The sequence below is a fragment of the Malaclemys terrapin genome, chromosome 1 (genome assembly GCF_027887155.1).
Source record: "Malaclemys terrapin pileata isolate rMalTer1 chromosome 1, rMalTer1.hap1, whole genome shotgun sequence".
Lineage (NCBI taxonomy): Eukaryota > Metazoa > Chordata > Testudines > Emydidae > Malaclemys > Malaclemys terrapin.
Genome location: NC_071505.1, coordinates 317,714,046 through 317,726,212, shown reverse-complemented (window position 1 = coordinate 317,726,212; position 12,167 = coordinate 317,714,046). Strand labels below are relative to the sequence as shown.

At 45.9% G+C, this 12,167-nt stretch overlaps 2 protein-coding genes across 5 annotated transcripts in view; one reads left to right on the top strand and one right to left on the bottom strand.

The window, feature by feature from the left end:
• Positions 1-12,167, bottom strand: part of MSANTD4 (Myb/SANT DNA binding domain containing 4 with coiled-coils) — a 59,425-nt gene that overhangs the window by 13,576 nt on the left and 33,682 nt on the right. For 2 of the 3 annotated variants that reach the window (XM_054015552.1, XM_054015551.1), the window contains exon 1: positions 9,546-9,672. The exons of the other annotated variant lie outside the window; for it this stretch is intronic. The gene's annotated coding sequence lies outside the window, so the exon portion shown is untranslated. Of the gene's footprint in view, positions 1-9,545; positions 9,673-12,167 lie in introns of those variants that run through there. 3 annotated transcript variants of the gene reach the window in all.
• Positions 8,699-11,972, top strand: LOC128829987 (uncharacterized). 2 transcript variants are annotated; one of them, XM_054015557.1, is made up of 2 exons: positions 8,699-9,013; positions 10,838-11,972. In XM_054015557.1, exon 2 carries the CDS (start codon positions 10,943-10,945, stop codon positions 11,789-11,791), a length of 849 nt encoding a protein of 282 aa, XP_053871532.1. In that variant the 5' UTR covers positions 8,699-9,013; positions 10,838-10,942; the 3' UTR covers positions 11,792-11,972. The 2 variants fall into 2 exon arrangements, with proteins under 2 accessions (XP_053871532.1, XP_053871533.1); XM_054015558.1 differs by lacking the exon at positions 8,699-9,013 and adding an exon at positions 9,103-9,182.

Genomic DNA, 12,167 nt, shown 5'->3' with positions numbered 1-12,167 from the left:
AGGATATTGCTATAATAGGCATCACAGACACCTGGTGGACTGAGAGCAATCAATGGGACACAATCATTCCGGGGTACAAAATATATCGGAAGGACAAAACAGGTCGTGCACGGGGGGAGTGGCACTATATGTGAAAGAAAATGTAGAATCAAATGAAATAAAAATCTTAAGTGAATCAACATGTTCCATAGACTCTCTATGGATAGATATTTCATGCTCTAATAAGAATATAACATTCTTGGTAGTCCATCGATCCGACGATGACAAATCTGTGCAGATCATCTATTGTTGGTCTCATGATGTGCCCTCTGATGACTGTACAGGCCAATTCTAGAGGTGCACATTTTGCTGCAGATGGTGCATGGGAAGTTCGCGGTCAGTGGATTGTGCGCTGTTGATGCTCTGTGACGTCGTTCACGTGCCTCTTGTAGATATTTCATGCTCTAATAAGAATATAACATTAGGGATCTATTATAGACCACCTGACCAGGACAGTGATAGTGATGATGAAATGCTAAGGGAAATTAGAGAGGCTATCAACATTAAGAACTCAATAATAGTGGGGGATTTCAATTATCCCCATATTGACTGGGAACATTTCACTTCAGGACGAAATGCAGAGATAAAATTTCTCGATACTTTAAATGACGGCTTCTTGGAGCAGCTGGTACGGGAACCCACAAGGGGAGAGGCAACTCTAGATTTAGTCCTGAGTGGAGCGCAGGAGCTGGTCCAAGAGGTAACTATAACACGGCCACTTGGAAATAGTAACCATAATACAATAGCATTCAACATCCCTGGGGTGGGAAGAACATCTCAACAGCCCAACACTGTGGCATTTAATTTCAAAAGAGGGATTTGTGCAAAAATGAGGGGGTTAGTTAAACAGAAGTTAAAAAAGTACAGTGACTAAAGTGAAATCCCTGCAAGCTGCATGGGCCCTTTTTAAAGACACCATAATAGAGGCCCAACTTCAATGTATACCCCAAATTAAGAAACACAGTAGAAGAACTAAAAAAGAGCCACCGTGGCTTAACAACCATGTAAAAGAAGCAGTGAGAGATAAAAATACTTCCTTTAAAAAGTGGAAGCCAAATCCTAGTGAGGCAAATAGAAAGGAGCATAAATGCTACCAAATTAAGTGCAAGAATGTAATAAGAAAAGCCAAAGAGGAGTTTGAAGAACGGCTAGCCAAAAACTCCAAAGGTAATAAAATGTTTTTTAAGTACATCAGAAGCAGGAAGCCTGTTAAACAACCAGTGGGGCCCCTTGATGATCGAGATACAAAAGGAGAGCTTAAAGACGATAAAGTAATTGCAGAGAAACTAAATGGATTCTTTGCTTCAGTCTTCACGGCTGAGGATGTTAGGGAGATTCCCAAACCTGAGCCAGCTTTTATAGGTGACAAATCTGAGGAACTGTCACAGATTGAAGTATCACTAGAGGAGGTTTTGGAATTAATTGACAAACTTAACATTAACCACATTAACATAAACATTAACGGGACCAGATGGCATTCACCCAAGAATTCTGAAAGAACTCTACTGTGAAGTTGCGGAACTATTAACTAAGGTTTGTAACCTGTCCTTTAAATCGGCTTCTGTACCCAATGACTGGAAGATAGCTAATGTAACGCCAATATTTAAAAAGGGTTCTAAAGGTGATCCCGGCAATTACAGACCGGTAAGTCTAACGTCGGTACTGGGCAAATTAGTCGAAACAATAGTTAAGAATAAAATTGTCAGACACATAGAGAAACAAACTGTTGAGCAACAGTCAACATGGTTTCTGTAAAGGGAAATCGTGTCTTACTAATCTATTAGAGTTCTTTGAAGGGGTCAACAAACATGTGGACAAGGGGGAGCCAGTGGACATAGTGTACTTAGATTTCCAGAAAGCCTTTGACAAGGTCCCTCACCAAAGGCTCTTACGTAAATTAAGCTATCATGGGATAAAAGGGAAGGTCCTTTCATGGATTGAGAACTGGTTAAAAGACAGGGAACAAAGGGTAAGAATTAATGGTAAATTCTCAGAATGGAGAGGGGTAACTAGTGGTGTTCCCCAAGGGTCAGTTCTCGGACCAATCCTATTCAACTTGTTCATAAATGATCTGGAGAAAGGGGTAAACAGTGAGGTGGCAAAGTTTGCAGATGATACTAAACTGCTCAAAAAGAAGAACAGGAGTACTTGTGGCACCTTAGAGACTAACAAATTTATTAGAGCATAAGCTTTCGTGGACTACAGCCCACTTCTTCGGATACAGACTAACACGGCTGTTACTCTTAAACTGCTCAAGATAGTTAAGACCAAAGTAGACTGTGACGAACTTCAAAAAGATCTCACAAAACTAAGTGATTGGGCTACAAAATGGCAAATGAAATGTAATGTGGATAAATGTAAAGTAATGCACATTGGAAAAAATAACCCTAACTACAATATGATGGGGGCTAATTTAACTACAACGAGTCAGGAAAAAGATCTTGGAGTCATCGTGGATAGTTCTCTGAAGATGTCCACGCAGTGTGCAGAGGTGGTCAAAAAAAACAACAGGATGTTAGGAATCATTAAAAAGGGGATAGAGAACAAGATGGAGAATATATTATTGCCCTTATATAAATCAATGGTACGCCTACATCTCGAATACTGCATAGAGATGTGGTCTCCTCATCTCAAAAAAGATATACTGGCACTAGAAAAGGTTCAGAGAAGGGCAACTAAAATGATTAGGGGTTTGGAACGGGTCCCGTATGAGGAGAGATTAAAGAGGCTAGGACTCTTCAGCTTGGAAAAGAGGAGACTAAGGGGGGATATGATAGAGGTATATAAAATCATGAGTGATGTGGAGAAAGTGGATAAGGAAAAGTTATTTACTTATTCCCATAATACAAGAACTAGGGGTCACCAAATGAAATTAATAGGCAGCAGGTTTAAAACAAATACAAGGAAGTTCTTCTTCACGCAGCGCACAGTCAACTTGTGGAACTCCTTACCTGAGGAGGTTTTGAAGGCTAGGACTATAACAGCGCTTAAAAGAGAACTAGATAAATTCATGGTGGTTAAGTCCATTAATGGTTATTAGCCAGGATGGGTAAGGAATGGTGTCCCTAGCCTCTGTTTGTTAGAGGATGGAGATGGATGGCAGGAGAGAGATCACTTGGTCATTGCCTGTTAGGTCCACTCCCTCTGGGGCACCTGGCATTGGCCACTGTCGATATACAGGATACTGGGCTAGATGGACCTTTGGTCTGACACCGTACGGCCGTTCTTATGTTCTTATCTTTTAACCATTACTCATCCGTTAGAGGACCTTCACTCTTATCCCATGACTGCCTACTGTGCTTCAGAGCCTTTGGTGAGGGACTTTGTCAAAGATTTCTGAAAGTCCAGGTACATTATATCCACTGGATCCCCCTTATCCACATTTGCTGACCCCTTCTAAGAATTCTAAGAGATTGGTGAGGCACGATTTCCCTTTACAAATGCCATGTTGACTCTTCCCCATCATAGCATGTTCATATGTCCAGTGATTCTGTTCTTTATTACAGTTTCCACCAGTTTGCTGGTACTGAAGTTAGGCTTACTTGCCTGTAATTGCCAGGATCGCCTCTGGCGCCTTTTAAAAGAAATTGGTGTTACGCTAGCTATCCTCCAGTTAATTGGTACAGAGGCTGATTTAAGCAATAGTTCTGTACATTTCGTTGTTCTGCAATTTCATATTTGAGTTCCTTCAGAACTTTTGGATGAATACCATGTCATTCTGGGGACTTATTGCTGTTTATCAATTTGTTCCAAACCTTTTCTATTGACACCTCAATATGGGACAGTTTCTCAAATTTGAAAAAGAATGGTTCAGGTATGGGAATCTCCTTCACATCCTTTGCAGTGAAGACCAATACAAAGAATTCATTTAGCTTCCCTGAAATGGCCTTGTCTTCCTTGGGTGCTCCTTTACTACCTCGATCACACAGTGATCCCATTCACTGTTTGGCAGGCTTCCTACTTCTGATGCACTTAAAAAAATATTGCTGTTAGTTCTTCTGCTAGTTGCTCTTCAAATTCCATTTTGGCCTGCCTAATTATACTTTTATACTTGACTTGCCAGAGTTTATGCTCCTTTCTATTTTCCTTAGTAGGATTTGACTTCCAATATTAAAACGGTGTATTTTTGTCTCTAACCACCTTTTACTCTATTATTTAGCCTTGGTGCCATTTTTTTGGTTCTCTTACTGTTTTGGTGGTGGTGGGGATTTCTTTTTATTTGTGGTATACAATTAGTTTGAAACGCTATTATGGTGTTTTTAAAAAGTTTCATACAGCTTGCAGGCATTTCACTCTTATGACTATTCTTTTTAATTTCCACTTAACTAGCTTTCTCATTTTTGTTTAGTTCCCCTTTTTGAATTTAAATGCTGCTGTAGTGGGCTTGTTTGGCATTTTACTTCCTATAAGGATGTTAAATTTAATTATATTATGGTTATTATCACTAAACAGTTCAGCTAAATTCACCTTTTGGACCAGATCCTGTGCACCATTTAAGACTAAATCAAGCATTGCCTCTCCACTTGTGGGTTCCAGGACTAACTGCTGCAAGAAGCAGTCATTAATGATATCTAGAAATTTTCTCTCTGCATCCCATCCTCAGGTACATACCTAGTCAATATGGGGATAGTTTAAATCCCCCATGTTATTAGGTTTTCTTTTTTGTAGCCTCTCTAATCTCCCTGAGCATTTCACAGTTCCATCAGCATCAGGGTAAGGTAGTTGGTAATATATTCCTACTGCTACACTTGTATCATTCAAGCATGGAATTTCTATCCATAGAGATTCTATGGTACAGTTTGATTCATTTAAGATTTTTACTGTATTTCACTGCATGCTTTCTTTCACATATAGTGCCACTCCCCTATTAGCACAACCTACTCTATCATTCCTATATATTTTGCACCCTGGAATTACTCTGCCCCATTATCATTGTTACACCAAATTCTGTGATGCCCATTATATCAACAGCCTCATGTAATTCCAAGCACTCAAGTCCACCCATCCTAGTATTTAGACTTCTAGCACTTATATATAAGCACTTATAAAATTTGTCAATATTTATTGTCTGCCTTCATGTGATGTAATTAAGTGGGACTCTTTTTTGTTTGACTATTTCTCTTAAGTACCTGTACTCCATAAACTTATATCCTCTCCTTTTTACTAGGATATAGACCATCCCCTTTTATAAATCCTCCCCTCAAGGATGTCTCTGTCTGAACCATGTGCTCCACTCCACCTCTCAGCTTTCCCTCGGCCCTTAGTTTAAACACTCCTCTATGACCTTTTAAATTTTACATGTCAGCAATCTGGTTCCATTTTGGTTTAGGTGGAGCCCATCCTTCCTCTTTGGGCTCCTCTTTCTCCCAAAGGTTCCCTAGTTCACTATAAACCTAAATCCCATTCTGAATACCATCATCTCATCCACACATTGAGACTATGCAGTTTAGGTTTTATCTAACTGGCCCTGCACGTGGAACTGGAAACACTTTGGAAAATGCTACCATGAAGGTCCTGGGCTTTAATCTATTACCTACTACCCTAAATACGGCCTTTGAGACCTCTCTCTGACTTTTCCCTGTGTCCTTGGTACCTACATGTACCACAACCACCTGCTCCTCCCCAGCACTGCACATAAGTCTATCTAGATGTCTTGAGAGGTACACCACGTCAGACAATTCACCATGTGGTTCTCCTGGTCATCAAATCCAACTATCAATATTTCTAATAATGGAATCCCCCATTATTATTACTTCTCTTCCTAATAACAGGAGTCCCATTCCCCAGTGGGGTATCTGCACTGATGATACCAGGACATCATCTGGAAGGAAGGTCCTAACTATAGGATTGTTTCTCTCTGCTCCAGTTTGATGTTCTCCTTCCCGGAGGCTTTCATCCTCCTCAACAGCACAGAGGCTGTCAGACTTGTGCTGGAACCGCTCTACTGTGTCCCGGAAAGTCTTCTCTATGTATTTCTCTGTCTCTCTTAGCTCCTCCAGTTCAACCACTCTGGTCTCAAGAACCCCTACTCAGCCTCTGAGGGCCATGAGTTGATTGCACTGAATGCACACACATGCCACCTGCCCACAAGGCAAATAATCATACGATGCATTCAGTGCAATAAACTGGATAGCCCCCACTCTGCTGCTGGATTTCTGCCTTTATTTTTACTCTTGCAGAGGGTCTGTTTGTTCTTTCGGGGCATTATTGGTGTAAGTTTAGATAATTAATATTTGTTAATTGTATCTGGCTCTCATGTTCCCTCTCTAAATTTCCTCACAAAACTCCATTTGCTAGCTCCTTTGCTTACTTAGGAGCTGGCCTTTTAAACCCCTGTTCTCCCTGAGTTAAGACTACATTTTAGTCACGGGTATTTTTAGTAAAAGTCATGGACAGGTCATGGGCAGTAAACAAAAGTTCATGGCCCGTGACCTGTCCATGACTTGTACTATATACCCCTAGCTAAAACTTGGGCCAGGGGATGCTCTGGGAGGCGAGCCAGAGGTGTTCTGGGAGGACAGCCTGGGGGCGCTGCAGGTGCGGGGGGGGGGGGGGGGGAGAAGGGTTGGCAGGGCTGGCAGGCTCCTTACCTGGCTCTGCACGTCTCCCCAGAAGCTGTCGGCATGTCCCTGCAGATCCTAGGAAGAGGGAAGGCTGGGGGCTCCACGCGCTCCCCCCACCACAAGTGCCAGCTCTGCAGCTCCCATTGGCTGGGAACTGCAACCAGTAGGAGCTGCGAGGGCAATGCCTGCAGGCAGGGGCAGCGTGCAGAGCCCCGTGGCCCCTCAGCCTAGGAGCTGCAAGGACATGCCGGCCATTTCCAGGGAGTTCCCCCCCCCCCCCCCCCGGTATGTGCCACCACGCATCCCAAGCCCCTGCCCCAAGCCCCCTCCCACACCCAAACTACTACTGATGCCGCGGGGGGGTGGGGGGATGGTGGCCCAAGACTGCCCCAGCAGCGGCCGGAGGTGGAGCCAGCCAAACTAGCCACTGCAAAAGTCACGGAGGTTACGGTATCCGTGACTTCTGTGACAGACACACAGCCTTACCTATAGGGATTAGGGATGAAAGAATGGCAGGCTAGAGACTCATTAGAAAGCTCTCAGCCTTGCCTATCAGGCCACTAGACTCAGCACAAAGCCCCCTAAACAGACCACATTATAAACCATAAAAGAATTCCATATAAGAATTATGATATTCCAGACTTGCAATTTATTAAGGGTTAGATCCTGCAAACTGCTGAACCCTCTGTCCCTGATCTAGCAAAGCAATTAAGCACGAGTAGTCTTGCTGAAGTAAAAAAAACTACTATGTCGGAAGTTAACCATGTACTTAAGCACTTTGCTAGATCAAGGATAAATGGTACGTAAAGATGCAGCTAGACAGTTTCCTTACTAACTTCCCACTTCCTACTATTCCTTTCCTGGACAGGGTTTTCCTTTATAAAAAGACTTTTTTCCCATCATGCCTTTCTGGGGTTAGAGCTTTATATTTGGCAGAGCCAAACAGCTGCAAGCCTAAAGAAGCCATTTAAAAAATAGCAGATGCTGGTTGCATCTCCCTCTCTTCAGCTGGTAAGTAAGTAAGTGTTACCTTTTCCCCTAGTTTTGCATTTCATATTGCTGAGGAGATGGTATATTTTCACAAGAACTATTTTCTTTATTAATAACTTGTCCTAATCTTTTTAATTTACAAAGTGTATCTGAAGGATTTGACTGATCTAACTTTTCATTAATTCCACTGTCATATAATATCACTCTGGATTTCGTGTATTAACCATAGTAGCTTGAAACTATAATGGTGTTCTCGAAGTTCTGGTTTGTTGTGAAGTTTGTTGCCTTACAGAAAAGCACTTTATTGAGCACACAAAAAACTATCTGCATAAAGTATTTAAGAGACAAAAATGGTAGCACAACAGAAAATGTCCATCGTCTAGCTGGATGTAGAGAAAACATCACCACCATATTTCAGAACGTATTTTACAAAAGCTGCTGACTGGTATAGTACATGTAAGAGTTTTGCTTTCATGGAAAAAGTGGGTTGGCTGTGGCAAGATGTGCACATGATTGGAAGTAACTGTAAATGAGTTCAACACCTCAGAGGTCATCAGCAGTTTTGAAGGAGGACTCTAAAGTAAGGCAATGACGCTTGTTGAATGTACCGATTTGGGAAGAAGGGAAGCCCATTCAAAAGAAAGCTGCTGGGATAGATTAGAGAAATGATAAAGGATTTGTGATGGCCGAAGTAGACAAATGTGACAGAATAATGACACAAGAGTGCACGAAAAGAAAAGAAATTCAAAGCATTTCACAGGAGAAAGATCTGTATTTTGTGTCCATGTGCTTATATGGTGCCTAGCACCACATTATAAGCCTCTATGAGGGCTACAACTCTCACTATTACACAGCATTCCCACTACCAAGCATTCAAAAATCAAGAGTTAGGCCCCGCAAATCATGTTGGCTTAAAAACGAGATTTAAAAAATAATGCATTTGAAGTTCTATCTATTTGCCTTCTGGCTTTTGAAATTTTAGGGTTCATGATTTTCAATCTCTACATGAGGAGTAGAAACTTAATTTTTTAAATAAAAGCTGAGATCCTGGAATAACAACATGAAGCTAGGATTTTAAGGGGGAAAAAAATCAAATATCCTAAGCCTCATGATAAAATCATGAGAGACCACAACACTGCCTTTGGAACAAATTGTTTTATAGTAACAGCTAGAGGCCCTGCTCAGGGAGGATCAGGATCAGGCTGAAACCCTCATTGTGGACATATGTAAAGGAAATACAAGCCTTGCTCCAAGGAGTTTAATTTTGGCACGAGACAACTAATGTAGAGAACAATCTCAAATTGGCAGGAAGAACGAGCAAAGCAGCATGAGCAGAGCTGAGGACATGGCCAACGGGCCTAGTTCCCACGAGATGGATTCACTGACCAGAATCCACCGTGTGCCGGGCTGCAGCCAATACTGTAAGAGAAATGGACTATGACCGCTCCACATCCGGAAGGGGAAGGAGAAACTCTCCTTCCAACAGAGCAGGGCTGCGAGGGGCAGCAGAAATACGGCCCACGGGTGGGGAGGGAGACCCAGCCACTGGCCCAGTCTGTCTCCAGGGGCCCCAGGCCAGTCCTGTTTTAAGTGAGCCAAGCGATGGCGGTGCCTGAGCTCTGTCGGGGGCTGTGTGTTCCCCACCCGCAAGTGGGGCTGAGTTAGCGGGGCGGAGCAGAAGCTCTGGGTGTAATGGGCCCCTCGGCCCCACCTGGGGCGCTGGGGTTACCGGGGGTGGGGGCTGGACTCCCTCACGCCACGCGGGACCTGGCCGGGGGCGGGTCTGAGCTACAAAGAGGCAAAGGCTGCGAAGGCCCCTGCGGCCCCCGGGCAGCGGAACCTGCGGGGGTCAGCGGGGCACATCCTGTCCCGCTCCGCGTCAGCGAGCTGAGCCGCCCGCCCGCCTCCCCAGCCCGACCCCGGAGCCCCCCGGGAGCAGCGCGAACTACTCACCGGCGCCCAGCACTCCCCTTCGGTCGGCTCACCGGCCCTTTAACAGCCGCCAGTCTCCCATTGGAGAACCCGTGGCGGCGGGTGAACCGCCCGTTGGGGGAGGCTGGCCCCCGCCCAAGGCCCCGCCCCCGGCCCCTTCCCCCCGCCGGAATCGCCTCGCTCCGGCCGGGCGACGCGCCGGGGGCGCCCTCGGGGGGACGGGTCAGCGGCGCGTGCTCCCCCAGCACAGGGCGGGTGGGCCAGCGGCGCGTGGCCCCCTCCCCAAGGCCACGAGCGCAGAGCGAGCGGGCAGCGCGCGCGCCCCCCACCCCCGAACACAGGGCGGGGGATGCGCGCCCCCGCTCCAGTCCCAGTGCCCCTCCAGCCCCCTCAAGCACAGGGCGGGCAGCCCCAGCGCCTCAGATGTAGCACCAGAAACTGCTCCCCAGGCACTTGCTACTTAGAGTGTACTGAGCATGCTCAGTAATATCTGCTGAAGCCACTGCCCTTCACCCTGCCCTGACTTGGCATAAGATTCTGTGGCTGCTTTTTGCAGGGGTTAAAAAGGGGCAAATCAGAGGAGGGTGTGGCCAGGGTCTGAGCAGGGGGCGGAAATTGACTGGTCAGAGGAGTCAAACAGCTGGAGGCAGGGTTAGGATAGCGGCTGAAAGGCAAAATCAGGGAGATGGGGAGGAGCTGGAGTTAAGCTCAGCTGCCTGAGAGTGACAGAGGACAAAACCCTGGCACAGGCAGGGACAGAGGGGGTAACAGTTACCCCGATGGACTGAGACTCCAGTGTTTGCAAAAAAAATAAGGGTGGGGGGGGCAGAGAGGTTTTTTTATTTCCCCTCTCACAGACAATACCTCTCAGCATGGGCTTCCCAGAGCTGGGTTCCTAAAGGCACAGCCATCCCAATGCCTAGTCACTGCAACGCCTCTTTGTCTGATGTAACCTACTGAGGGCTTGGCTACACTTGTAGATGTGTAGCGCTTTGAGTTAAACCAGCCTTCGGAGAGCATAGTAAGGAAAGCGCTGCAGTCTGTCCACACTGACAGCTGCAAGCACACTGGCGTGGCCAAATTTGCGGCACTTGCAGCAACAGCAGTGCATTATGGGCAGCTATCCCACAGAGCACCTCTTCCCATTCTGGTGCTGTGGCTTGTGGAAAGGGGGCGGGTCATTCTGGGTCCTGTCCCAATGCTCCTTGATGCATCAGTTTGCATCCCAGCAATCCCTGTGCTTCCGTCCACATTTGGTGCCATCTTTCAACGTTTTTTGTGCTGCATGCTCTGTCTTCCCTTTCGGTCTGCAGGAATGGAGCCCGAACTGCTGAGGAATATGCTGATGGGTCTTGCCAGCATGTCACGTTTGGCAGTCGAGTTACTCTTTAAGATCCAAACTGACAGTGAGGACTCCAATGATGTTATCGACTCGAGTAACACATACAACACAAGATTGCTTGTGGCATTCACGGACGTGCTCACCACTGTGGAATGCTGCTTTTGGGCTCATTAGACTCGTGTTGATGCAAGTTTGCAGGGCCATTAATCGCATCCTGCTCAGAAGAACTGTGACTCTGGGTAACGTGCACGACATTGTGGCTGGCTTTGAACAAATGGGTTTCCCTAACTGTGGAGGGGCGATAGATGGGACGCATATTCCAATTCTGGCACCAGCCCATCTAGCCTCCGAGTACGTTAATCACAAGGGGTATTTCTCTAGGGTTCTCCAGACGCTTGTGCATCAATGTGGGCATTTCATTGACATTAACGCAGGCTGGCTCGGAAAGGTGCATGACGCATGCATCTTTCGGAACACTGGCCTGTTCAGGAAGCTGCAAGCCGGGACTTTTTTCCCAGACCAGAAGATCACTGTAGGGGAAGTTGAAATGCCCATTGTGATCCTTGGAGATCCCGCTTACCCTTTAATGTCGTGGCTCATGAAATCCTACACAGGGAGCCTTGACAGCAGCAAGGAGCAGTTCAACAACAGGCTGAGCCAGAGCAGAATGACTGTGGAGTGTGCTTTTGGCTGTTTAAAGGGCTGCTGGCACTCTCTGTATGGGAAGCTGGACCTGGCCGATGACAGCATCCCTGCGGCTATATCCGCGTGCTGTACCCTTCATAACATTTGTGAAGGGAAGGGTGAAAAATTCACTTGGGCATGGAACTCGGAGGTTCAAAACCTGAAGAGTGAATTTGAGCAGCCAGAGAGCAGGGCTATTAGAGAGGCCCAGCGGGGGCTGCAAGGATTAGGGATGCATTGAGGGAGCAATTTGAGGCTGAAAGCCACCTGTAATGTCTGGTGCCCTGCATGGGAGTGAAGTGCAGTAGTTCCAATGTTAGCAGGAATCTGTGTTTGCTATGCCGACTTGCAGTGCCTGTTGCTTTCCTGGGCTAAGGTATCTTTTACTTTATGCAATAATAACGAATGTTTTCAAAGCCAAAAAATCCATTTATTGAAAAGAAAACAACTGCTTGGGAAACAGAAAGGGCAAGGGGGTGGGGTGGGGAATGGTGCAATCACAGATTTGCGTATGTCCTGTTATCATACTCAGCCTTCCTGTCTAGAGGACTGTGCAATGAGTGCTGCACTTCAGGATGGCTATAATGCATGCTGATGGGGGTTGAGTGCAGAGGGTA